At 45.3% G+C, this 27,588-nt stretch overlaps 1 protein-coding gene across 1 annotated transcript in view; it reads right to left on the reverse strand.

The window, feature by feature from the left end:
* Positions 1-817: 817 nt before the first annotated feature.
* Positions 818-27,588, reverse strand: part of EXT1 (exostosin glycosyltransferase 1) — a 185,463-nt gene continuing 158,692 nt past the window's right edge. The window contains exons 3-11 of the mRNA XM_074577716.1: positions 24,764-24,871; positions 20,478-20,597; positions 15,073-15,205; positions 13,624-13,742; positions 12,821-12,916; positions 10,094-10,183; positions 6,196-6,356; positions 5,051-5,222; positions 818-1,902 (exon numbers count right to left, since the gene is read on the reverse strand). Coding sequence (XP_074433817.1) covers positions 1,717-1,902; positions 5,051-5,222; positions 6,196-6,356; positions 10,094-10,183; positions 12,821-12,916; positions 13,624-13,742; positions 15,073-15,205; positions 20,478-20,597; positions 24,764-24,871 — 1,185 coding nt within the window. The 3' untranslated portion in view covers positions 818-1,716. The remainder of the gene's footprint in view (positions 1,903-5,050; positions 5,223-6,195; positions 6,357-10,093; positions 10,184-12,820; positions 12,917-13,623; positions 13,743-15,072; positions 15,206-20,477; positions 20,598-24,763; positions 24,872-27,588) is intronic.

Raw genomic sequence — 27,588 nt, forward strand, 5'->3', positions numbered from 1 at the left:
TTATTCAGGCTTCACAGCATCCCCTCTACAACCAGTAACTATTACTTCTAGAAATGAGGAAACTGAGGCATGCCCCGGTTATGGCAGTTGCTTAAAGCTGCAATAATAAAGCAGTGCCTGAGCCTGAATGAAACTGGTGATGATCCTGGTCCACCCTCCCGACCACTCCAGCTACTCCTCACCGCTGCTGCCGGACCGTCTGTTTACACAGGAATGAGGTATAGAAAGGCTTGCTGGTCTTTTGGGCGTCGGAACTAAACACTCCCGCTGCGACGTTAACAGAGCTCTTGGGGGCGGCGATGGTTACAGAGCACCCCAAACGCACCTCATCGAAATGTGAGAGTTCAAAACGTTTTTTTAAAGTGCTTATTTTCTTAGCAAATCGGAATGGCATCTCCCTGACCCAAATCACTGCTTTTGTTTTCATTCTTCAATTGAAAGAAACACATAAATAAGCAAAGCACTACAGAGAAATAAACAACTGGAATATTTCCATTTAAAAATACTTCCATTTGAAATGATAAAACCATTTTGGAGCGTGAGCAATGCCAGTATTTCAGGGGCGGGTTTTTCATCCGAGTTACCCTGCCCCAAGTACACCTGGGAGCACCCACTGCCGCCAGTGCCCAGTGTCTGACCATGCACTTTACTTCAGGGGTCAGACCTCCAGGAGGGAATTTCTCCACCTATTTGCACTTTAAAAAAAGAAAGAAAAAAAAAAAGAAAACATCATGCTTTGATTTCATACAAACCAATTTGTTACAGGCCAAATTCCTGCGTTGCGAGCACTGACGTGCTTTCTTTTTTTTTTTTTTTTGCCAACACCCCTATCGCCCTCAGAACAAAGCTATTTCTAGAAATTTAGCAGCCGCGGCCAAGTGGCACCAGTGCCCCCGGGCAGCAGGGTCTCAGGCAGGACATGTGTCCCACGCTGGCCATGCTGGCGGTCCCTTGGGAGCTCACCCACGGGGATGCGCCTCTCCTGATGGGATACGCAACCGGCACCGCATCCCCATGCTCCAGGGCAGCCCTTTGCTCCTCGGCAGCACTGCTCCTCTCCCACTTCAAGGCAAGGCCGATCGCCTCTAAAAATAGGGTCCCCAACCAGGAGGATCTACGCTCTTGCCTGGCTTGGTGGGGATTCTCCAGTTTTCCATCCATCCAAAGGGGTTTTGCCACAGTGGCTGCTACCGGCTTGGGGAAAACCAAGGAAAAAAATTAAGAAGTCAGCAGTACATGAGAAACGTTAATACTTCGGTTCTGTCCTGCTCGTGCTCAGTTTGGTTCTGAACGTGCTGCATTTTTCTCCCTGTGAGATTCAAGCGTTTAACTTTGCAGGGGAAAATGAATGAAAACTGCAATGACAATCAAATGCATGAAAGAAAAGAAACGGCAGCTTTGAAATATTCACAACCAACACAATTTTGATTAAAGAAAGAACTCTGTTTTTAATAGGTTTTTTTTTTTTTGATCATTAAAAAAGTTTAAACCTGCATAGCAATCATTTCAAAAATAATTATTTAATGTTCCATAATGAAACTGTACACGACCTAGTCTGGAGCAACAGAAGCCTGCCGGGCGGCTCAGCGCAGTCCGGAGCAGCGAGCCCCAGCCCCGGGGTGGCCACCGGCCGGGATCGGGCACTTGCCATCGGTGGCACAGTCTGGCTCCACGCACCGGTGGCCGGGGACGGCTCGGTCCCCTCAGCAGCGCTCCTCAGAGCCGTTCAATGTCTCGGTACTTCTTCCTCAGGATGGAGACCTGGTCTTTAAAGAGGACAGGGTCGAGCCTCATCTGAGAGTGGATCAGCGGCATATAGCCAAACCAGCTGGCGAAAGTGTTCATGCAGCTCTGCCGCTGGGCGAAGTGGTCGGGGTCGGCCCAGCGCGAGGCCCGGGAGGTCTGTGTGGAGAGGAGAGGAGACCAGAAATCAGACGTTATCTGCGACACAACAAAATGGCGGGGAAGAACGGCTGTGGAGCGCCTGGCTCTGCCGTAGCTGTAATCTGCTCGTCAGGGGGGTTCAGACCAGGGGAAGGACACCCTGCCCGCAGCAGGAGCTGGCGATGGCAAGCCAGCCACCCACAGAATCACAGAATCACAGAATGGTAGGGATTGGAAGGGATCATCTATTCCAACCCCCTGCCAGAGCAGGGTCACCCAGCGCAGGTTGCACAGGCACGTGTCCAGGCGGGTCTCGAATATCTCCAGAGAAGGAGACTCCACCACCTCTCTGGGCAGCCTGTTCCAGTGCTCTGACACCCTCAAAGTAGAAGTTTTTCCTCATGTTGAGATGGAATTTCCTGTGTTCCAGCTTGTGCCCATTGCCCCTTGTCATGTCACCGGGCACCACTGAAAAGAGCCTGGCCCCATCCTCCTGACACCCACCCTTTAGATATTTATAAGAGTTGATAAGATCCTCTCTCAGTCCTCTCTTCTCCAGGCTAAACAGACACAGGTCTTTCAGCCTTTCCTCATAATAGAGCTGCTTCATTCCCTTGATCAACTTTCTAGCCCTCCGCTGGGCTCTCCAGCAGTTCCCTGTCTTTCTTGAATTGGGCAGCCCAGAACTGGACACGGTACTCCAGAGGTGGCCTCACCAGGGCAGAGTAGAGGGGGAGGATGACCTCCCTAGACCTGCTGGCTACGCTCTTTTTAATGCACCCCAGGATGCCACTGGCCTTCTTGGTCATAAGGGCACATTGCTGGCTCATGGTCAACTTGTCCACCAGGACTCCCAGGGACCCCGACTTCCAAAGCAGTGCTGAGGGCAGTGCGGCATGGTGACCCGAGTTCGACCATGAGCCAGCCTGACCCAGACCATGACACCTGCAGCAGGCCTCCCAGCGCCTGCCAGCACGCTACTTCACCCCACCCCTCACTCTGTTCCTTTTCAAACCCTCAAGCTATTTCAGAGATAAAACAAGTCCTTAAAAACCACCAGGAAAGACAAGAAGGCCACAAGAAGGCTTTCCACTGGAGGTGCACATCCTCTGGCCAGCTGCTGCCCATTCAGCCGTAGGAGGAAAACACCCTGAAATTATTGCAGTTTCTCAGGTCAAAAACGCACTTTTGCAGTCCAGATCTGCAGAAATTTAGACACACGTAATTTCAACTAGCTTGTAACTGAGCTCAGCAGAAGTCTTTACGTGCTGGCGTTACTCATGCGTGTAGATGTCCTGCAGAGAAAAGCAGGGTGCTCCCAGGAATCCCACCGGCCAAGGCTGGTGCATAAGACAGTACCATCTTATGGACAGAGAAAATTAACCGGCGTTCCAAGCTACATCACGTTAATCTGACGCGAAAATAACACCACAGGTCGCATACATGCAAAACGCTGTGGCCTGATTTTCCAAAGCTAAGGGCAGCTGCAATTCCTATGAAATTCAGCATCCCTAACGGCTCAGAAGCAGTTATTATTCTCTATCTGTACCTAAACTACATGTATAAACGTAATAGAACTATTATTTAAGACAAACTATGAATGCCGAGAACTAAGTTTTGTTTTGTGCCACTGCTCATGCATCTCTCTCTAGCGCTTACGTTTCCACTACACTTTAAAAACAAATATAAATTCATAAAATCCAAGTGTGTTAATTAAAATGCAAAGAAACTGATAAAGTCAGGGACTTGCCAAATGAATGTGGTATCAGACTTGATCTTTGTCCAAGGCCTGTCCAGCTTAGCTCAAGTGGTAGGTTATAATGTGCATTGATTACAGACTCTTGATTATACTGAGGCACTAAAGAGCACGCAAAAGCTTGTTGCTAGAGGATTATAGCAGACATTCTGGCCATTAACAGTGAATTTCCACACAGCTATTAATCTCTGTCACAACATTGAGGTTATGTTAATTTTTTATTTGTCTTTCAAGGAATTATGAACACGGTCCATTACATTTCCCAAAGCTGCAGGAACAACTTGTCTTTAGCAGAGAGTTATAGTTCATGGCTGACTCAAGTCACCCGTGCTATAAAAAGAAAAATGGATGTTCAGAATTTGCCAAACAGCCAAAGCACAGCCCTGTGGAGAGGTGAAGCTCAAACTGGAAGCAATAGGTACATTCTGGATGGCACCTTCTTGTTCACGGAGGTCTCCTGGGTACCCAGATGAGTCAGAATTACCTACTTCGAATGACAGTGCAGTAGCACAGAGATAAGGGAGTCTACAAACTGGCACAGCCACTCCATAGTCAAAGATCCAAGTAAAGCCAATAGGAGAAAATGTGAGGGGACAAGAGAGGGCCCCTTCTTTCTCCTGTCCCCTAGTAATCGCGGTACTGGTTTGTAGTGCAGATCACAGACACCATGGCAGCACAGATGGGAGGTTGTTTAGGACTTGCAGGTCTTGCAGGACTTGCTGCACCCCATCGCTCTCTCACACAGGCCAGGAGGACAAGTGCCGCCAGGTTACCATGTCGCCCGGCTACTAGAAGGTACACCCATTTCTGCAATGACAGAGTGCTTATCCAGGAACTGGAAGAAGATCTAAAGCAAGCATTTCATGGCTGATAGTGAGTGAGGGAAGGTATCATCGTGGGACAAAATGGTCCTTGTGGGAAAAAATGCTTGAATATCGCAAAATACCTCTGTTGTGACAGTCCGATGTCGGTGCTTGAATCACACTATATTTTAAAATAGCACAGGGATGGCCTGGTACATTACATTCATTAATAATAATTAAAAATAGAAAATCTTTATAGAATTTACTTCTGCTCCTAGCATTCCATGACTAGGTCTTAGGTCTGGAATATTTAGAAAACTGGAGTTTCACAGAAATTAGGTTACCAAAATCATCAGTTCCATGAGTTTGGAATCTCCGTGAATAATACTGTGAGGAAACTATGAAGAGAAGCTGTCATCCACAGTAGATGCTTGCCATTTCTCCTTTCCTTCGCCATAATAAGCACATCTAAAGTCTATTTACAGTTCTGCTAAACTAAAAACTGCAAAAAACCTGACAGAATTGTATCACTCTAAGCCTAACCTAGAAGTCAAACTGTTATATTATCAATGCATCCCAACTGCTACAACACGCTGTGGATACATACCTGTCCCATCATGGTCTCCTTATACTGTTTTTTCTGTGTTACTTTGATTGGAGGCAATTTTGTCACGGCTGACACCAAAAAATTCATTAGAATGTCCTCACAATTGGCCAGTTGGTCCACCATATTCTTTAGGCTGGCAGGCAGGTAATGAGTGTACAGGTAGTGATAATATCTGGAAACCAACAGCAGCAATATTAATACAAGACACTGGGCTTTCAGTTGAGACACAAGTTTTCTACTCAACTCTGGATACACTAATTCCTTTTTTCAGTCCCATCCTCCAATAAGAAGGGAGAACAAATCTCTGTCTCATCAGGACAGTAAAAAGTGCTAATGGAGAAACAAAACTTACGCCTTTTTTGTTATTGGGTTGAAAGAAATAATGCGGACCTAAGTATCAAGATAATGGAGAAGTAGGAAAGAGCACCACACTGCTATAATGTGATAGACAACATCGATGAATTCATCCTCCACCTCCTCCTTCAAAACTATTCAGTTGGAGAGAACTCTATTACAACTGGCCTAGTACTGTCCTTATTGTTGGAATTATTCTCCTTTGGGCCCATGTCATCCCCTGTGGCCTGTCTTCTCCTTTGTGGGGACGCGGATTAGGCACACCAGAATTTGCTGACTTTCTCCTAAAATCTAGAGAGGCCATTGGTCTACTGAAGTCCTAACAACAGGGCTTTCTCCAACATGCCGCAATACGCCGATCTGCGATGTGTCCACTGTACTATGTCTCTAGAGCAGCCAGCAGACTTTGCAGTCTGCAGCTGTCAGCCAACACATCCCCAGAACTGGTCTGGAAGTAACCTCCTTTCTGCTGTGCTACAGGCCATTCAGCTGAGCAGCTTAATGAATTCGGGAACTCTTTGAAGTGTGTAATTCCTGACGTTAAAAAGAGCAGTCCGACTGCCTCAAAATACAAGGGACTTCAAAGAGACCCAACAAGCGCAATAATGATTACCAGATCCCCAGAGCTAAACCAAGAACTTAAATTATTACCCCATAAAAAGTAGACCCATTTATTATCTTTCCAGTTTTTCCCCTCCCCGGAAGAATGTTCTTCACCCCCGCCCCCCGCCACCTCCCCTTACTATTTGGTTTCATACAGAAGGAGAACAGCAGATGCTTTGGGTTCTTACTTGTGGTAAATAGCAGCTCCTGTCAATACCATGGAATAGTCATTAGTCCATTTGGAGGTGTACCCCCACCTCTCCTTAGTGTTGTCCCAGAAGTGACTGCGAGCAGGGTACCCTACAATCCTCTCTGGAAAACTCTGCCAAACTGTAAAGGCAAAATCCACCTGTGGACAAAGGTATAGGCCAAATGAACACCGAAACTGTTTCAACAAATGTCAACAAAACAAAATATTACCTTGCCACTAATTCCTAATTCAGAATCTTGGAACTGTTGCAAAACATTAATTCTATGTATTCATCGGTAAATTAAACTGACTGCTTGACATTTTGCCCTATAATTATGCACATTTTAATGGTTCCTGTTAAAGGGAGTCTAGAGCATCACAGCATTACATTAACATTTTCAAGCTTGCCCTTTACGTATCAAACCTTTTCAAGTTACAGAAAGAATGGGTGTAGGTGCGTGTATTTATACTTAGATGCAATACAGAGTGGTAACAGCTATGTGGTAAACTGAACCTTTTGCACATCTTTGTGCATCTCCCCTACCATTTCAGTACTGCCGACACAAAGCTTGGAAAATCAGGAGTCAAACACCTTAAATTACAGGGGTGGCTCTGTGAGATTAAAACAGGCAATCAACGCGGAGTCCTTTTATATTGCCCATCCATTTTGAGCCTTTGAGGTGCACGCAGGTCATACTTTTAAGACTGTCTACATGACCAAGAGGGTTGAACATATAGCTTAATAAAGAGGAAGATAAAATTCCCATGTAGTTAAACGGCTTTAGGAGGCTATACTTTAAGAAAAATGCTTGATACTGTATGAGCCACAAGAAGATGTCAAAAGCTGCCAATATTTTATTTTATTGTCCTGTTGTAACTATTTTAATAACTGAAATCTCTGAGAACTGAAAAGGTGACAGGACAGTGCTCCCCCAGGATCTCACCAAACAAATAGTGGTGGCACTAGGAAAAGGATGATTGGGGTAGTTTGCAGGAGGCTCATCAGCACTAGATTTGAAAGGAGTTTGTAAAAATACATATGGAAAGTTTTTTATCACTATAAAGTTGGTTGGCAGTCCCTTCACTTCAACTTAGGTTGTGGTGCTCAAACTAGACCGAAATTTTAGAAAGAGTTAAAGACAATTCTAATTGTCCCCGTCAAAGCCAAGAAAATGAGGGATTTGTTTCTGCGCTGCACACCAAGTTTTCTCCAGTACCAGAGGGACCTGAAACTTTGATCAAAAATGCTTGAAAAACCTTCCAAGAACCCAGCCAAAGTCAAGGGTGCAGAGGTTAGATAAAGAATAGATGCTCTGAGAACAGTCACATTTTGTGTGATTACTGTCAGACTTCTCTCCTTTACAAATGTTTTTATGAAACAGAAGAGTCACACATGTACTGGAACACAAAGTTAGGGACTGGTTATTTTCTTTCAAGTTGTTTCAAGGAATCTGAGGCCAACTAGAAAGACAATGTGCACAAACCAGTTACCGTTGTGATAGTTCTGATCTCATCCAAATCAATACCACATGAAAGAACTAAAGGGTTTTTTTTCCCCTGTAAAGGCCTTTCCCATAAAACGTGACATCTGTTTTCTTTAGAGAAGTCTGAGAATCTCAAACCTAAATAAATAATAAAGCAGCTGCACTCAGCGCCCTCACTTGTGCTTTCAAGTATCTGTCCTTGTACCACTGAGACACACTAAAGCAACCACTCTAAGAGAAAAAACTCCCTTTATTAAAAAAACCCAGTCCTCATCCTATACAATTTTTAGCAGCATTATCACTCAGCTGATCAGCAGGAAAAGCCAACCAGGCCGCCACTCTCTTGAACCCCCGTATCGCTTCTGACCTGGGCTGGTTTCTAATTACTTCCCACGCAAACATCCCTCTGCGTATGTGACACAGCTCCTCTCACAAGAGCAATTATGGTCTGTTCTGTTGTGAACGGAAAACCTTTACTACGCTAGAGCCTGAGAGAGCAGAGGATGTGCCTGGTGACTGCTCCTCCCAAGGGGAAGGTGATCATGTTTGACCACGTTTCTAAATTGCCTTCACTGGGCCTTGAAGCTTTGCCACAATGACCACCCATGAGCAGCTGGTTTCAAGGGCAGTTTCACACCATGTGTTTCATGGCAGTGTTTCAACAGGCTGTTTCTTTGCCTAAGCCGTACAACGGGGCAACTGAAGTGATAGAAAGGCCCCAGTTCTTCATAGAAAGCCACCAAAGAGAACTGCTGACCCTGGCACAGGCTGAAGCTGCAAGGGGGGTGTTATTGAGAGCTGGGCCGCTGGTTCTCTCATGGCACAGGGGCCATGGGGCGCGTAGAGCCAATAACCACCATGCAAACAGGCAATATCGGCTGCAAGCTGCTCACAGGAGGCAAGAAGCCACGAAGAAATGTGTATGTTGTCTCACACAACAAAAAATATTTGCGTTTCAGAATGTTTAGGGTAAAACATGGCCAAGCGGAATGAGAAACACTATTTATTTCATATGTGTTCCAGAAGCCTGAATGACTCCAAAGTCTGGATGATGACTAAATACCAGTCAAAACAAGACAAAGCCCCAAATCCGCATGGAATCCACAGGCTGGATTGCTGTAAATACCACCACAGTGCAATGAAGTCCCTGACAGGTCTTACCACGGCTCCTAGGACAGCTAAGACAGGACCTTCATCCTGAGCAACAACCTGCTTAGAACTCCCCCCGCCTAGGATAAATGCATTTTACTGGGTTTGGTTTGGGGTTTTTTTTTGGCTATGCGAGGTTTTGAACACAAGTGCTTTGGCAGCAGCCGTATTCTTCCTCATCTAGCAGAAACTACCAAGGTGTAACCTTGGTATCAAATAGGTTCAATGACAACTACTTCTTCCATCTGTGCAGTAGAAGAGGGCTACTGTGGCTCCTTCTAAGGAGGAACCTTAAGACTTCTGAAGTCTAAGCACAGCACAACAAAACCGTAATGGGGAGAAGAGCAATTGTAAACTCATCCATTTAGAAGAACTTCAATGTCATGTTAGGGTATATAGCAGTGATGGGTGACTAATGTTAGGGGTTTCTCCACTGACATATAACTAGTAGTAGCATCAGTGCAAGATCTCCATCACTGACATAAAAGCGTTTTTATAAAGGTGAAGTGGGGAGAAGGGAGAAGGGCCATTAACATGGGGAAAAAAAGGAAAAACAAAAGAAAATCGAGCTTTTCAAGCTATTCCCTGGCCATCATTAATAATGTATTTCCCAAATATTGCACTCTATATAAACTGTCATCAGTTTCCCCTGTGGTTCTCAGGAAGACGTTCCAGAAATCAATACTCATCCCAGTTGTAAAAATTGGTTTTCTACAGTATTTTTCTTTTCTTAGCGCTATCTTGCTCTTAGCGCAAACACTCTAACACCTAAGCTAGCCAAGATCTCCAATTTTATGGGGCGACACAATGGTGAGAGCACTCCTCAGTGAAATCCTGCATTAGGGTGGCAACGCTGTCTTTTGGAGCGACAGCAGTCCCCTGCTGCTGACACCCCTTCCTTCCCCACCTACACCCTACTGATAACGCGGGGGGAGAAAATGCTACCCCCATCAGAATAGTGAGAACATAGTATTAAAGCCGACTGCTCTTGGCTGCCTACACCCGCCTGCAGCTATGTTACTAAAATAATAAAGAACCTAAGAACCATATGCTAATGATGAGCCAATTAACCAGGGCGAAAAGCTCCTCTGATGGCAGGCAGTGGCAGGGTTGCTGAAACAAGTGCAACACGCTCAATCTGAAGAGTGTAGCAGGAAATCGGATAACATTTGCTCACTGGCAAAGCCAAGAAGAGAGCCTATCTGCCGTGCTCAGGATGAGCCGAGGAGCCAAGCAGACTCCCAGGATGATGGAGACCCTTACCTCAGTGGTTGAAAGCACGGTGTCCTCATCCAGGCTTAGCACTGCATCTGTCACTATGTTGTCGTAGGGTAGGAAGCGACTGCTCATAACCTGTGGGTATCCAAGGCAGGAAAGGGAGGGGAAAAAAAAATCACTTGAAGGACTCATTTCCAAGGGAAACACTCAATTTTATTCCTCATTCATAGTTCCTCTTGTCTGAGATACATCGCTTATATCTCTGTCTGATGGAAAGCACCCTTCAGCTCAAGAGTGAAAGACTTTCATTTTCGTCACCCCAGCAGTCAGCCTACACCTTCTGCCTGAGCAGTAATTTCTGAACAGACCTCTCTCTTTGGAGCATGCAGCTTTCCTTTTGCCACAAACTACAATGGTCCATACTGGGAATTAGATGTACCTACAGCTTCTTTAGGGTGGACATTTTCCCTTGTCGCTAGGACTGTCCCTCCGCCCTCCTACGGGGTGCGAGGATCAAAGATAATGAACGCCGAGAAGGACTTGCAGCATTCATAAGGTTACGCTGCTGGGAAGCCAAGCAGTCCAGGCTGTGTGTGAAGGACGTTGTGCTACCAGGATGGTTCCCCTGTAAAGTGGTACAGCTCCATCTCTGTGCATTGCTGTTCTGTCCACAGGGAGCTGCTGACAAGTGGTGCGACATTCTCCATTAGTAAAGGAGAATATGCTAAAGAACACATGTACCAGTTGAGCGTCCCCTGCATCAAGAATTACATTGGTATCGTAGCATTTTAAAAAGTCACGTTCTTAAGAGACATAACTATATATATATAAAATCTATACGCAGAATAAGCTTTTAAAAATTATGGCAGGACTGTTCTCAAAGCAATAGGAAATAGATGGGAAAGTGGGATCAAAAGAGGTAACAGCAAGAAATGAGAATCCATATGGTTTCTTTAGCAGACTAATTAGCACCTTTCGAGAACTGATGAATAGTAACAAGGACACAACACTATTTGTTTCCTTCATTTGCTAGGAAAAATAGCCTGGCTAGTTAATAGACTTTGTTTCCAATTAATTATGCCAAGAAAACACTACAAAAATCAGGCCCAGTACAAGGAAATCACTGTATGGAAACAGGGACACGGAGAAGTTTTACACATCCCTTGTAATGGTCATTTCTGCATCCCCTGCAACCTGTTTGGAAGCAAGTCCCTGAATCTATGCCTCGATTCAGAGAAAGCTCTGTCTCTATATAATCAGGAGGTTCACGGTGTCTGTCTGGAGAGCATCCCTTCATCGCTACGATGGCCCCGGTCTGGGGAGGCGGTGGCTGTGAGGGCGAGTTGATCTGGCTGGGGCTGATGGTTTTGCTTTGCTTACACAAAGGCAAAACAGAGCAAGCAGCTGGCAGGAGACCAGCGTTCTCAGCCCAGCTCTTTTACAGACTGTGTAAAATTGTCAAATAGTAAAACAGTTGGGACTACCCATGTTTGGTTGTTGCTTTTTTGTTTTTGTTTTTTTTTTTTTTTTTTTTGGTAGTTAAAGTTCCCTTTTGTAAAACAGGTGTGATAATGTATCTGGATTTCATGAGGAAGAGTGAAGGGTAGGTAAAGGCAGACCTCTGTGATCACCTGCACAGAGTAACTGTGCCTGCCAGTATGCTTCAGCTAAGACTGAAGAGGAAAAGCAGTTCCTTTGTGCAGCCTTCAAATTGCACTGCTCTGGCTCTGCGAGCTTTGTCCAAACAAACAGCTTTTCCACGCAAGAAGCCATTTGGCATACCTTGGGATATTAGAGGGAAGAGACCGTCCACTATAAACACACCTTTGTGTACTCAGGAGACTCATTTGTAATCTAAACAGTGTCTGGGCCAATTTCTACAAATACTGTAGAGCTGGTCGGAGGTTTTCTCCTCTGTCTCACCTCTGCGAGTTTTCCAAAAAGAAAAAAAACCCCACAACGTTCAAAAGACTCAGGAATCAGTACAGCCTTTCTTGGCCCTGCAGCAACTCTCCGGATACTGTTTACAGGGCTAGCTAAGGCAGGAGCCGTCAGCTGCCAACCTCGCAGGGCTCTCGCTTTTCCCTTGTTAAGGTGACGGGGGAAAAAGACCAAAGACAGGACTATAAATTCAAAATAGGACTGTACAGCCAAAGAAACTAAAAGTTCCCTTTGCAAACACAGAGCTCAAGAGCCAGCTGATAGGGACTGCAGAGAGGACCAGCCCAAATCTGTCTCAGTCACACGCTAGCAGCAAGAAGTCTTGCTTCTCTCAGGCCTGTGTTTGGATCTGCATCAGTCGCAGCAGTACCCTACGAGGCCATGAGAGAAGGTACTTTTCAAAGGCACGTTAACACCATTCTTTTTCATCTTTTCCTCTGCTTTTGAGTCCACAGCTGACCCCCAAGCCTTGCATCTGACTGCTCAGACTCAATTAATCCAGCTGCATCACTACTTTCACGCAACTGCAGAGACAGAAATCTCCAAAGATAGGGGCAGCACTACCTACTCTTGGGACCACATTTCAAAACCGGGTCCCACCTGTGAATCTCAGATTCACAGCATTAATTGCCATGCTGATAATTTCTGAGAGCATGGGGCCTCATGCATGAAACACGAAGCTGTGACCAAGCTGGTACAAAGGGCCATGGAACAGAAAAGAGCTGTCACACCACTGGGAACTACAAAGCTTTCACCAAAGCAGCTGGGAAAATGAATTCTGGTCCCACTGGAGAATACACGCGATCTTTTACAATGTTTCGTTCCACCTACCTTGCTCTCTCCTTCAATGACTATGACAGGCACAGAAGTGGCAGGCCAGCGGTGTTTGGCTGGGAGGGGTTTATCACAATTCCATAAAACAATAATCTGAAAGAGAATATTGGACCATGATCAGAGACCTCACTGGTAACGCAGTCCAAACCCAGAGAGACTCAGATCACCAGACAGAAATGTTAAATTCAGGTTAGGAATTTCAAAATCAACAACGATGATGCAAATCTGTGTAAAAATAACACTTCCTACAGTAATTTCCCCCTTCCTAGACTGTTTACAATATAGGTCCTCTCAGGCAAACATAGGCTGGACAGGAACTCAGAAGTCTCTACCCAGGCGAGGTCATACGGATGTCACTGACTTACTTTGGCTCTCATTAAAGGCTAAGCCACTTGTGACACTCCACTGCAAGAGGGCGCTCCTTCTGAACTCCCCTGGGCTTCTTTTAGAGACGCCAAAATCCTAGCACTGCTGGGAGACGAAGAGCCACAACAGGAGGAAGGAAGATTACACAGGGGTCCTTGAGGCAAGGACATCCTTTTGCAGTTTGCAGCACGTGCAATCCTGATCTTTAAAGTGCAGTCATTATTTGACCAGCCTCGTGAAACAAAGGCTTTAATTCCTGTCTCTGTTCCACTCACGCCACACTCAGAACTTCTGTTTCCCACGCATGCAGGTCACAGACAGTATTGAAACAGGGGTTTGAAACAGGACTGAGATCTGAAGTCAGTAGGCTTTTATTTTATTCTGGATTGTTATTTTGTCTTCAATGTGACTGACAGTCGAACGGCGCTGCTTACCTGTGCACAGTACTGGGACTTGGCTACAGCAACCAGGAGTTTCAGCACAGGCTGAGATTGGGAAACCAGGGGAGTTACTGCGTGGATAACGGCAGTGAATGTGGAAAGAGGCTTCAGACCTGAAGGGAAGAGATATGTGTTCAGTGAAGACCAAACTGCCCTGGTTAGTACAGGTTAAAGGACTCTGGAGATACAAAAAAAATATCTGCACTTAATGCGAACCTTGCCGTGTTTTTTTAGGCCATCTCCTTTCGTCTCGGATACTAGGATACCAGATGCTTCAGAGGAGATCACACTTCCCTTTAACTCCCACACCCTCTGAAATCCCTGACTCCAACACAATTACTGCCTTTCCTCACTATTTCCATAGATGTCCCGCAATCTCTTTCTTTCATCCAGTTTGTCCCACAGATAATATTGACATCTAGTTTGTTCAACCAAATGTCTTTCTTGACACAGGTTCTGTTTTGCTGCCTGGCTCTGGATGCTTGATGTTTTCTACAGATTATGTCCACAACTTCCAGAAGCTTGTTCAGCTTCCTGAGTTCCATTACAGCCTCTGTCAGATTTTTGCTCTTTCTGGGTCGATCCCCATCCACATGCCTCTTCAATTACCTCCTGAGCTGATAATTCTGCTTGCATCCTTGCCTTCCATTCCGATATTTTTGTCTCGCTGTGATTTCCTTTTCTGCCTAAAATAACAGATCCTACTGGCGTCTACCCTTCATTGCTGCTCGCAGTCTTACCTAAATTCGTCTGTGTGGGGTCATAGTCGTTTTTCATCAAAGTTCCCACAGAAACCTTCTTCTCCCTCTTTAACTGTGAATTTTTAGCAGGTGAGCAGTACAGAGCCACACCAGTGGGATGGCGCAGGCTGAGCCAAAAGCAGCAGGAGCCTGGTAAGCAGGATCACCTCAGCCTGCAGGCACATCCCCCTGCAGAACTCAGTGTTTAAGCTCCGCTTCAGAAAAAAAGCCACGAACCTGAGCCCTGTTCATTCCTTCTGGTGGGATCCATATGAAAACGCAGAGTATGGAGAGTAAATCCATACTAACTGTGCACTCCAATAACAAGTGTCATGGGTAAATTACCACTTTTCCAATTTGCTGAGCGCAAGTAAACAAAGAAAGCAAAAAACTATTCCTCTTATGTCCCCCTGGGCCATGAATGGGTCAGCAACTCAGGCATTAATTACTGGCAACTGAAAAGTATGAAGGGACATAGATTTTTTTAAAACAATCTTTGCAAGTAAGAGGCACGTGATGCATGTTGATGAGTCAGAGACATTCTAGTCTCCAGCAGGCAGGGGAGACTGAGACAGGATAAACGAAAGGCATCATTAACTAGAAACGAATGGTAACTCACTTGGCACGTGCTACTCAAAGATTGAATTCCAAATTTCCACTAGAGATTCCAAATACCGCTAGATTATAGCAAGGATTCACTCACCGAGATTAGCATAGTAGTAAGGAAAATCTCCCAGATATGAGGAATATTGTGGCAGTACAAATAACCCTCCAGGATGTTTGTTCCATATTAAGCTGTTACGTGATATGTGCTTAAATATTCTGTCCTGAATAATCTGGAAAACAAGAGAGGCGATGATTTTTAAATAGACTGTAATAGCCACTGGTAGAAGCTCCAGAGACTCCAGCTGACTGGAATCATCACCCATTTTGCAAAAAGCTGAAGCACACAAATTTCTAGACATTCCTGCTTAATCTCGCTGAAAATGACAGAGAACCTGCATGCTTTGACACCGCTTCAGCAGCTCAGGCTTTGTGCAATAGGTTTCAGAGCACCTCATTAGTCTCTCTGGACATGGGGACCTTGCAATTCATTGCGCTTTGTATTTCAAGTCAAATATTTTGTCTATTAGTGTATCTTAGCAGTTGTAAGCCCGATTAGTTCATTGTCAGTTTCGCTACCCAGAACTCACAGAAGATAATTATTTGAGGATGACATTACAAAGCTAGGTATTATTTTGAGATAATGAGAGCATTCAAAATCACAAAGACTTTCAGCAAATCAGGCTGCACTAATTATTCATTTTTGCTTAATTATAAAGGGATATTAGCATTCGGATACATCACTGATTCCACGTCTCAGTTCTACAACAGTTCCTTGTTGGACGAAACAGAAAAAGATCTTTTGGCAATTACTGTCTGTCTCTGCACAGGGCCACAGGCACAGATTCCTAGATTTTTAAGGTCAGAACAGACTGCTAGCTCATCTGCTTTATCATCTGGAATACCACAAGCCACAAAAAAATGATACAGGGCTGTACAATTAATGTATATTTATAAAACTAATTACAGTTACTTCAGCTCAATTGCCAGTATGCAAGAACCACAGCGGTTCTTACGCCGATGGGAGCTTTTTCAAACTTGCTGCAAAGGCATAACAAGATTCTGGGGCGGGAAGGTACAGCTGGACAAATTTAGCCTCCAGATAAGATGCAGCTTTCTAAGGGCCATCTGCTGTTGGGCCACTCGTTCTTACAGGTTTGCATCAGAGCATCGGAGGTTGACAGGTCTGGAGAGGGGACACTGCAAAGGGCTGGGGAACGGCAAAGAAAGAATTTTCCCCTAAGTCGGCTAAGCAGGATTGCTGTGTCTTCTGCAGTTCATCTTCTGGGATCTCCTGTGGAGATTTCACATAATTGGCAGTTTATGCATTGTGCAGGGCTCAAGTGCCAAGAACACGTTGGTTCTTCCAATCTAACATCTCTGGCCTTAACACAGGCACATCCCGGTGAAACTCTATGGCTTTGAAGTTGGACTAAATCTGATCCCTCATCATTCATCCTGGCCTTAAAATCTATGGAACTAAAGAAAGTGTATACCCATGGCACAGGAAAACCAAAAGCAAGCAAAAAGACCCAACACAAGCTGAACAAAAGCAGCTGCTGGAGTCTAAACAAGCTAAAATCTCCGTAAGCAGCTGAGTTCAGGGACGTTTGGTCAATAAAGAAAATGAATAAGTGTTGCCACAAGCAGTGATTTTCCTTGAATTTTTGATTGCCATGACAAAAAAACGCTAAAACACCAGTTACGTTCTGCTACACAATCCACTGCTGGTGGCAATATTCATACTGCTAAATTGGGGCAAATGTTAGGGGTTTGCATGCTTGTCTTACTTTTGTCTACAGCCAATTACCGTAGCTAATATGCAGTAATTCACTCATATGCCTAAGTTAATTTAACTTTTTATTCGGTCTCAGAATAACAGACTTAGGACTGTATTTCCGTCACTGACAAGGCCAGGCTGGACGAGGCTCTGAGCAACTGATCTAGTTAAAGATGTCCCTGCTGACTGCAGGGGGGTTGGACTAGATGACCTTTAAAGGTCCCTTCCAACCCAACACATTCTATGATTCTATGAAAAACGTATCTGAATATTTCTGTTTGGAAAGTTAGGTGTATCAGTTGTCAGATCTCCTGCATGGTAGTGGGGAGAGGAAAAAAAAGATGATGACTGCTGTTTCTCCATCTGCAACTTATGCCACTAAACAAAGACAGAACCTAGAAAGTACATATTTTCGAGTGTTTACCACAAAGCCTAAACATTACAGCTCCTTCCTCCCGCTTTCTCAGAACTGGGGCATAATCAGATAAGGAGAAGTCTGCGAATTTACATGGTCAGGAGGTTTTCACAGACGGTGGAGTTTTCCATCGCGCTGGTAGCCAACAAGGCTGCAGGGGAGACACATGGCTCGCATTCAAGGCTGCCTCAGCGCACCCGGAGTGAGCACAGCCCTAACACGGAGCAGGTCCCCGGTGCCACGCAGCCTTCGGTGCACGGCAGGCACACACATCTCCCCAGCGTGGTCCCACACCAGGCTGGGGAGCTGGCCTCGCTGATTTAGCACAGTGAAAAAAATGGAAGATTAATTTATCACACTCTTCATAAAAAACCTAGCTAGCTGCCTGTCATGGTAGAGGGGAGAAAAGACAACTTGGCAGAAAGAGAAGAGAAAAGTATATAAAAAAAAAAAATGACATGGAGGACCAATCAATTAAAATGCAGAATGTATAGCGTTGCACATGTTGCAGAGACAGACAGCAGCTACATGGGCTCTCCAATGATGAGGCATGACAGCAAGTTTAATAAGAGAAGGAAGGGGTTAGGAGCTCTGGTGAGATCTCCCTTTTCTTTTTGGAATTCATTAATAATCCAATATTTTTGTCTCTCTCATCCTCACACTTCAAAAAGTTCACACATTGCCTGAATCATTGCTGCTCCTCAACATGCCCCGGCCAAGTATCAATCACTTCTTGCCTGTCCTTTGTGCTGTCCCTCTCCCCTCCTCTTCCCAAGCGGAGGACTGAGCACGCCACACAGTGATCTAGGGATGTTCTGGGTTTGTTTTCAGAGAAGACCAAGCTGAAAAAGTGCAGACACACTGGAACTCCAGTGCGTCCAGATGGTGTTCGCAGCAGTCCAATGCTGCGCTGCCAGCGCTCCCGCTCACCAGCCTGCAGCAGACGCTCATGAAAATCCTTTCCTAACCCACACCATGTCCATGGCACGGGGCAGTTCCTCTGTACCTGCAGCGTGGGGTTGCTGGCCACATGATTCAAACCTCTTATTTTGGGCTATGAGCTGTTTGATTCAGGCCACCGAATGCCGCAAGAACATCAAGGACCTTAAAACGTGGCTTAATGTTTTCAGAGGTGTCCAGGATAAAGGGTAGAGGAGAGCTGTGATGTCCTTGCAGATAACAGGCCGCAAGAAGATCAAGGACCTTAAAATGTGGCTTAATGTTTTCAGAGGTGTCCAGGATAAAGGGTAGAGGAGAGCTGTGATGTCCTTGCAGACATCTGAGTTGATGAAGACTTTTTCTGTACTGATACCCTCACACGTGGACATGTACCAGCACTGCAGTCAGCAGGCAAGTGATTATTCTGATGATATCTAGCATCATCAGAGCACTCTGACACAACAGTGTTACAACAGAAGATGGATAACATCCACCAGAAAAAAATAATCCTGCCAGGAATTTACTTCCAGGTATCAGATTTTAAGAAGATAAACCGCTTGGAGGTTTCAGATACCAAAAATCACTCTCAACTGTTTTATTCCTTTCCTAAGGAAAGTTAACTCAGGACTTTACTTAGGCAAGTTGAAATGTGAAATGAGTATCTGTTCATAAGAACAAAATCCCTCTTAGCTGTCTCAAAAATTTCGGAGAGTCCTGAATTAAAAAATAAACAAAAAACCCCTCAAACTAAAACCACCCTCGCAAACAAATGAAAAAACCCAGAACGTTAACTTCAACACCAGGCATACATTACTTGGTTTCATTAAATTAAACCTTCCGGGAAGATTTTTTGGTTTTGCTTTAGTTTTTTCCCCTCTGAGCGGAAACGCCAGCTTGCTGGTTGCCCGGCTACTTCGGCTTTATTATGGGTTTTGCTGTCCCCTGGGCACCCGAGGCCACACGGGCCAACGTGTCCCAGGGCAGCGCTAAAGACACATCTGTGAGTGCTGGAGCTTGACGTGATGGACACCAAGGCCATGGGGGCTGCAGGTTACGTCCCCCCGAGACCAGCCCCAGCAGAGGCAGGAGAGGGCAGCGAGGAGAGGCGTGCACCCCTCGCCTTTTCGCAATCCCTAACGATGACAGGGCGCATGCAGGGAAGGGGCAGACGACACAGGAGGCACCCTGCTTGTCCCTAAGGGTACTGCTGTAAGGGGAAATTAGACTGCGAGCGCTGGCACATGGTCTTCCAGCTTTGTTAGTCCGATCCTGGCGTGGGCTGTGATAATTATCACTACCTCATCAGCGCCTATGGGGAGTTTGAGGATGCAGAGCCGTTCCCAATGGGCAGCACAGACGAAGACATGCTCTTCAGGGGGGAGGAGAGAATTGCGAGGACAGCTATGCCAGGGGCTCCGAAAATGTTCCCTGGCTGGTTTTCCTCACTGGCACAGCAAAACCTAAGGGACTGTCTTGCAGCAGCTGGAAGTAGATCAGCCACGGACAACCTGTAGTGCGGGCAGCAGCACTCATTTGCAGTTTTCAGGGGAAAGCAGGCACAGCGGGAAATGTGGAGCTTTACAACTGTTCACAAAAGACGGATGCAATTGCAGAAGCATTAGCATAAGACGAATGCATTTGCACCTACAAAGCGAGCCACTTTCAGTGGTAAAAGTGTGTCAAAAATTTATGTGCAAAATTGCAAAACAATTAGAAGAGAAACCTGCTTTTGAAATTGTAGCCTGGGCCCTACTTCTAAAGAGCCTTTCATCTCTCCTCCGTCTCTGAATTCAGAAAGCATTCTCTCCACATTTGACATCATCTGTCTCCCTGTTTAATAGTAGTCTAATTACGATTATTTATTAATATCTTATAAGGATGATCAGGCCTTTCCCTTATGCTGTGTGTGAAGATAAGACACAGTGATTTACAAGGCCCCATTTTCCTTCAGCCAGACCAACAGCCCCACCACAAGGCATCAAAATGTTAAGGAATGGTCGAAGAAGAGCTTTACAGTAGTATTTTTTCCAAAATGAATTCCGGAAAGGTTTCTTAAAGAAACACATTCACTCCCAATGACAAGGATAGTGATTCATAAGCCATAAAGCCTTGCAAAGGCAAGATCTCACATGACAACTTTTCCGTGTGTCAGGTAGCTCCCATTTTTCACTGTGTCAGTTTTCTAATGCGGATTCCGATAATGAAGAAAGTATTTCCTTCGGGAAGAAAACTTATCAAGATGCCGAGTTTTTTTCCCAGTGACCAATTGTGTGTCATGAAAACCAAGGTCCGACACGGGCTCAGGACAGGAGCGGCTGGACAGGCACGGGAACCTTGCTGCTCGGCAAGGTCCCAGGCAATTTTTACTCACCTCTAGTGTAGTCAATACAATCTTCTCAACTGAAGAAAAATAAGCCTCCCACAAGAACTGTGTCTGCTGTCTAAGTGCTAGGATTTTATCCTGATGGATAGACCTGATTGTAGAAGGAATCTGTAATACAAGATGTAATATAGTCAGAAGCTTCAGAAAACAACACAATCTTGTCGAATTAATATGCTGCTGACAAGCCCTCTCCTCTATTAGCAAGCTGCAGAGCTCCGGCGCTCCTGTCCGACAGAGACGCGTGTGTCAACAGTTAAAGCCTTGATGTAAAACGAATGAGACACAACCCTTTATAACCTTTGGTACTGAATATATGAATTTTATTTTATCTGCTTTCTTTTAGTTTTTGGTTGGCTTATGGTAACAAAAGCTCCCCCTCCCCGGCACTGTGGCGCGGCACAGCAAGGAGCTTCTCCATATACCCCTCACGCACAAAGCTTTTCAGGGACTAGTATTTTAACAAACTAGTACCTGCAGGTCTTGAGAGTCCAACAATAACCCCCGCTCTCAAAGTATATTAAAGGGATCGGGAATTGCATTTACTGCAGCATGGCAACACTAAATGCCCTAAGGAAAACACAGCAACATCTTAAGTAAGACTCCACTTTTTGGGAGCCCGTGGATCAAATTGCATTTTACTAATTACTGTGGGTAGAAAGAATAATGACTCCCACAACACCCGTTATTCACTGCTTCTTTTTTCCCCTTTCCATTAAATCAACCCATAAACTCTGGTATAAGTTGCCTTACAAATAAATCCCAAATTATCCTGCTGCAACGCTTTGCCATTAAAAAACGTAGCTGCCCACTGGATCGGAAGGGGAGGGCTTCACTTTAACGTCTTTCCCCATCCCCATGTCCCTCTTCCACACCGGAGAGAAACTAATGTACATACGTGTCATTGCTTAACTTCTTAGGACCTCGACCGAGGCCTCCAGGACACCACTCCAGCAACGCAAACTGACATTATCAAGCGAATTTAACTGCAAGTTGCTTCAATTACAAGCACCAGAAAGGTATCTAGGATATTTTGCTGACTTGTGTTCATTTTTTCTAGAAACGAAGAGTTCTGCTTTTGCGCCTACTTATTTGTGATTTCAGATTAGGCCACCTCGTTCTCAGACGCTAATTTCTCATTAATCTTTTACCTAAGTCGCTAGTTGTAAAAGCGCATACCTGGGCTGTGTGGTGCTTTTTGCACATCCCAGCTTATTCTGAAGCTTACCTGTGCCCCTGCACATCTCGCTTTTTCCTGACCACAAAACCCTTTGCTTATTCAAGAGGGACAGGGAACTGCTGGAGAGGGTGCAGCAGAGAGCTACCAAGATGATTAGGGGACTGGAACATCTCTCTTATGAAGAAAGGCTGAGGGATTTGGGTCTCTTCAGTCTGGAAAAACAACGGCTGAGGGGGGACCTTATCAACATTTATAAATACATAAAGGGTGGGTGTCAGGAAGATGGGGCCAGGCTCTTTTCAGTGGTGCCTGGGGACAGGACAAGAGGTAATGGGCACAAACTAAAGCATAGGAAGTTCCACCTAAACATGAGGAAGAACTTCTTTCCTTTGAGGGTTTCAGAGCACTGGAACAGGCTGCCCAGAGAGGTGGTGGAGTCTTTGTCTCTGGAGACGTTCCAAACCCGCCTGGACGCGTTCCTGTGCAACCTGCTTTAGGTGACCCTGCTCTGGCAGGGGGTTGGACTAGATGATCTCCAGAGGTCCCTTCCAACCCTATGGTTCTATGATTCTATGATTCTATTCCTAAAATATTCTGAGAGGTGTCAGGGATCATTATTTGCTTTCACTTGCTCCCGAATCAAATGATTTCCCAGGAAACATTTTCCTGAAGAAAATTTGAGATTTTAAGGATTTATATGTAAAAAATTTCCACAGGAATTGGTAAATTCTTTACAGCATAGGTTGCATCCCGGTCTGGAGACTGCTTCCAAAAGGACCATGGCTCCACAGGGTGCAGAGTCAGATGGGACAGTCTCTGCTCTCTAAGACCTTCGTCTCTTAGACCTTCCTCTTAGAGACATTGCTAACTATAATACAGGATCTGAGCTTATGAGAGAGTTGGCACTACAGCACGGTGGAACTGAAGAAAAAGGCCAGACTGTTGAAGATGCTACCTTATGTTTTTTTCCTATAGGCCCTTTAGATAAAATATTCCCTGCAAAACTAGTATGAAAGAAGCTAAAAACGTGTATTAGTACATGGTCTTCTAATTGACCACGTCATGAATGGTGATGTGATGCAGTAAAGTACTGCATCAAATTTCATCTTTTGTGGTGGATATTCTTTCTTTTTATTACTTTTCCAATAAGTTCCAGTAAATAGAGGGAGAATGAACATTACCTGTACTGTTTGTACGCAGATGTGTCTTAATCACACCTGGGATTGTTATCAACAGCAAACACATGATAAAGATCAATTCACTGTGGTGATACGACATTTTTGCTATAAATGTAAATGTTTCATTGCATTATGTGCATCTTTGCGCGTGTGTGTGTACCTGTGTGAGCAAGAAATAAAATCAATGCCCATTCCCAACTACACCTTTTGAAAGGGAAGGCCACTCTGGCTGTGAAGGTTACTGCAAGAAGTTACGATTTTACAGACCACACCATGCTCGCGGGCGCCTGCAAACAGTGCCAAGGTTAAAAAAAAGCCTCGGTGTCTGCTCCGTTACAACATCTGGAAAGAAAAATCAGAGCTCCCATTTTAACTGCATTTGCCTATCGGTTATTAATCTACTCGTCCAGAAAGACAGGTGGGGAAAACGATGTATTAATACTAATCTGGCAGGATTACACTGGAATTATTAGAACAGGATGACGTCTTAATGAAAGGTCATTTCAGTAATAAGTAGGAGGAAGGGAAAAACCATCCTGCACAAATAAACGCAGAAAGGCTGGATTAAGCTCTCCCCGCGCTACGATGAGGAGAATATGCAAATAAAAACATCCGAGCTGCTCTCAAACAGGAAATGAAAAACTGTAACATAACAAAAACATTTCCCAGAGCAGACATTCAGGCCCCCTGCCAGCTCTTTAAAAACACTGTTAATAACGGTGCAGTGGCTGTTCAATATGGAAGCAGCTGTGAGGAGAACGAATGGCATGTTACCGGAAAGCATGAAGATCAGCAAATTATTATTATTTAAAGAGAGAAATAATTCTGCTCAGAAAAACGTGCTGTCCACAGAAGCAAAAATCCAATGGCCCGTTCACATTTGCAGCTTGTATCACATTAAGGAGAACAGGCAGCACTTCGCAAGGCTTGCTAGGCCCGCTCTTCTCCACTATTTACTTCTTCAGACAAGTAAATAGGCATCTAACAAGATTTCCAAAGGTACTTCATTTTTGGGGTGCCAAGACACCTATACCTTTGAAGGCTTCTCTTCACAGATGACAACAGCTTGCCACTTTGGAAATGAGTTAAATTCAGCCTTGAAAAAAGAAACCCTCTTAGTGGTTACTTAGTGGCTACTCCAGATCTCACGGATCTCAGCTGGGTGATGGCGTTTTATCAAATGCTACTTTGGGGAAACCATTTTTTCAAGAACTTTTTCTAACATCAACTTCTCCACATACTTTACAGAATGTATTTAGACTATAAAAATAATGTAGTGAATTTAAAACCAAAGTAGATGCTGAAGGCAGCAGGGAATTTCTAACTTCTCAGCCCGCTTTGTTCCATGATCTCAAGGTGATTAACAAAAAGTGACATGAACGCTGCTTCAGAATGCAATGTTACGTGGTCCAGACATCAGAAAAGGGACAGATTCTGCTTCCCACAAAACTGTCAGGTGGTAACTCCTGTCTGAGAAAATACCCGCTTTCCTGATGCATCCCTTCAGTACCCGCCAGCCAGACACACGCACTGGTGGTACGCCTGAGGACAAACTATTTTTGTAGGACGAGGGCAGAACTTGCCTTCAAATGTTTTCTCTCTCATCACAGCACCCGGTCCAGGACAGCCCTGCCTCCGAGAGGCATCCAGGTGCTCCACACCAGAAGAGATTTCACGCTCTTCGGAAAAATAAGAGAGTCTCTTGCATTTAAGAGTGTGGCCTGGTGGCTGCAATGACCTTCAGGTCAAAAAATGAATGATGTCATATTAAATGAGTTCATAGCCGGCGTGACACAGACAATCCCTTCATGATAAAAATTCTTTTACAGCCCTGACCTTTTGGATTCATCTTCCCCGTCCATTTAGATGGCGGCAGCAATAATCAACTGATCTGCTGAAGGCCGCGGTCTTTTCCTTACCTGTAATAACAATCTCTCATCGCCTATGACGGCAGCTTGGTTCCAATCAATCACTTCCGAGAACGGCAACTCCCATCCGTTGCTGAGCATAACCGGGACGCAGGCAGCCTGCATGCACACAGAGGCATCGCTGTCGTTAGCGGGGACCCCATGATTAGGGCAAGCTTTGAGGTTTGCACCAACGCCGTGACCGTTGCTTTCTGCACAAGCTCAGAAGGAGAGGCAACGTGGCACAGACCGCCAGAAGCCAGGGGCCGCAGGAGGGCGGCCCAAATGTTTATGGTTCTCCATGTAGCGCTTATTCTTATTCCCTGAAAGGTGGGGTTTGCACGGAGAGTGGCATTCGAAACCTGGTGCTTACGCTGCCAGGCGAGGGCAGAATGGTTAAAATGCAGTAGATGTAACACTAGAGAATTTAATACAAAATGATGGCCTCCCTCGCTGCTTTGCAAACCATTCAGCAGGGCGCTAACTCCCTCAATTTTTATAACATGTTGCACGACAACCCTACCGAAAATGTGTATCACATTTAATTCCAGAGCACTTTTTCCACAAAGGAGGAATGAATTCCCTGCCCTGTTTGCTATCAACTCTCCAAACAGAGGCAACTGCACAAACAGAACTCATCTGTCATCACCCATCTACAAAAATAAGAATTGCTTCCTCTCTTAAAACAAACAGAAAGCATACACATTTAGTATCTATTTTGTACCAGTACGATCTGTCTAAATTATTTAATCTTTCATGAGTTGCGCAAGTTCCTCTACACAGACAGCAGGTTTGTGAATATTCAGTAAATAGGGCAGTATTTCTGTAAATAAATGATCGCCACTAAGTTCTGGTCAGCTGGATCACAGCATAAGATCCAAACCAAAAGCCTCCTGATGTGACGCGAGAACCTGTTACCAGAGGATCTGCATCGAGCCTGTGCTCTGGTTCAGTTTCATTTGGATCAAGACAAACTTAAGTGCTCTGAATTTGGTCCCAACTGGGGTCAGTTCCTCTCGTACCTGCCGAAAGATGGTATAAAGGGCAATCTTTCAGACTGCTGTACCTTCCTTGGTAATGTGTATTAAGCACAGGATCTTAGACTGGTCAAGTCTCTGCATTGCAGCAGTACTTATAACGTATAAAGAACTGTGATCTTCTGTAAGGAAATGACATTAGTCCATGAAAAAAGCCAAGCAGAAAACACTTAGCAATGTATTTTCATGTTTAAAACATGCCACTAATGTGGATTATGTCTTTCAATGTGGCCTGGAGCCAGACAGAAATTGGGAATTCATCATAATCAGTGAATACCGCTGCTAGTCTGCTAGGAAAATCCTCAGTCCCTGCATTTTATCACCATCAACCTGGACCCTTCAAGTCCTGTGCAGTGAGGTACACTCCCTGCTTTCTTCTCCCGAGACAATGCATCTAACAGAAACTGCGTGACTTGTGGCTCAGATGAGAGAAGAGCTGAGCAGTGCTCTTCAGGAGGATCTGAAGTGACTTGTCATCCCACATAAGCCAGTCCCACTTCTTCCTCCGAAGAGGCTGGAGAGGGAACAGCACTTTGCAGGCTACTGATCTTCACCGGAGTAGGACCAAAGAGGTAAGGGACAGTCCAGAACTTGGATCTCAAAAGTGGCAGTAGGTGTAGGGTTAGGTGGTTAAACCTAAGTGTTCGGTGCATTTGGGATGCTCTAGGGTACCCAAGAAACCCATCAAAGGCTGGCAGACACGACACAGGATCTACTGGAGATCTTCTGGAGAAGCAGCAGAATGCCAGAAGGGTACCCCTGGGCTTCTAAATCACATTATACACCTACATTTAGGACTGCTGAATTCTGCTCTGCATTGCGGAAAACAATACTCTTTAATAGCAGCTGGGACATTTTGTGGTTGATGAAGAAAAGTGACGTGATGCTATTCATTAGCAGCTTTACTGTCAATGCTGGGACACTTCCCAAATGGCAAAAGGACACCCAGAGGCAGGAACCCGTAAGATGTTCTTATTTGCCACCTCAATGACACCAAGAAGCGCCTCAGCCTCCCCTTTCTCCATTCCAGCTCCCATGGAAATCCAGATGCCAGTCCCTGCGGCATCTCCCAAGATTCTCTGTATGGCTGACTGGAGATCCAGGACCCCAGGGCTGAGTTGACGCTTGCCAAAAAAAAAAGTCACGGCAGCTACAGCCGGAGTAGGTCAGTGTCGGGCTTGGTCACTGGGCTGCCACGGCTCGCTGCCACAGTGACTCAGGAGCCCTTTGCATTGCCTTCAGCCAAAGAAGGGAGACTGTTAACCAAAAGGTTTTTAAAAGGTGAAGGGGATTTGGGTGCTGTCCCAGACACACTGTGAGCTCCCTGAGATCAGCCTGTATCCACCTTCATGTGAAGCTTCCGTCTGGGGCCTTACAACCTCCAGGGCACCTTCTGCATGTTCAGCAAACACCAACTCAAGAGAGGCGATGAACAAGCAGGTCTGTTTGGACTAAGTGAAAACAAAAAGCTATTTTTACTGCCCCGGGGCTTCCTTGTACAGGCTGGTGTCCCCAACGGGAAGTCTCACAGCTTGACAAAATACAGCTCTAAACCGGCCCAACCTCTCAGCCCCACCGCATCCAGGGAAACCCTTTTCCTGGAGGTAACGCCATTCAACCTTCAGATGAGCTCAGCGCTCAGCCCCTCCTGGGAAGAAGCTGCCAATTGCTCCAGAAGTATGAATAGAGGCTTTCGCAAAGTGGATTACTGTCCACTAGGGAAATGAAACACATTTCCCTCCCCCCCACCTCCTTGCTATTGCACGCTGAATTGCAGCCAGTGTAGCCGATGCTTTAAAC

The sequence above is a fragment of the Larus michahellis genome, chromosome 2 (genome assembly GCF_964199755.1).
Source record: "Larus michahellis chromosome 2, bLarMic1.1, whole genome shotgun sequence".
Taxonomy (NCBI): Eukaryota; Metazoa; Chordata; class Aves; order Charadriiformes; family Laridae; genus Larus; species Larus michahellis.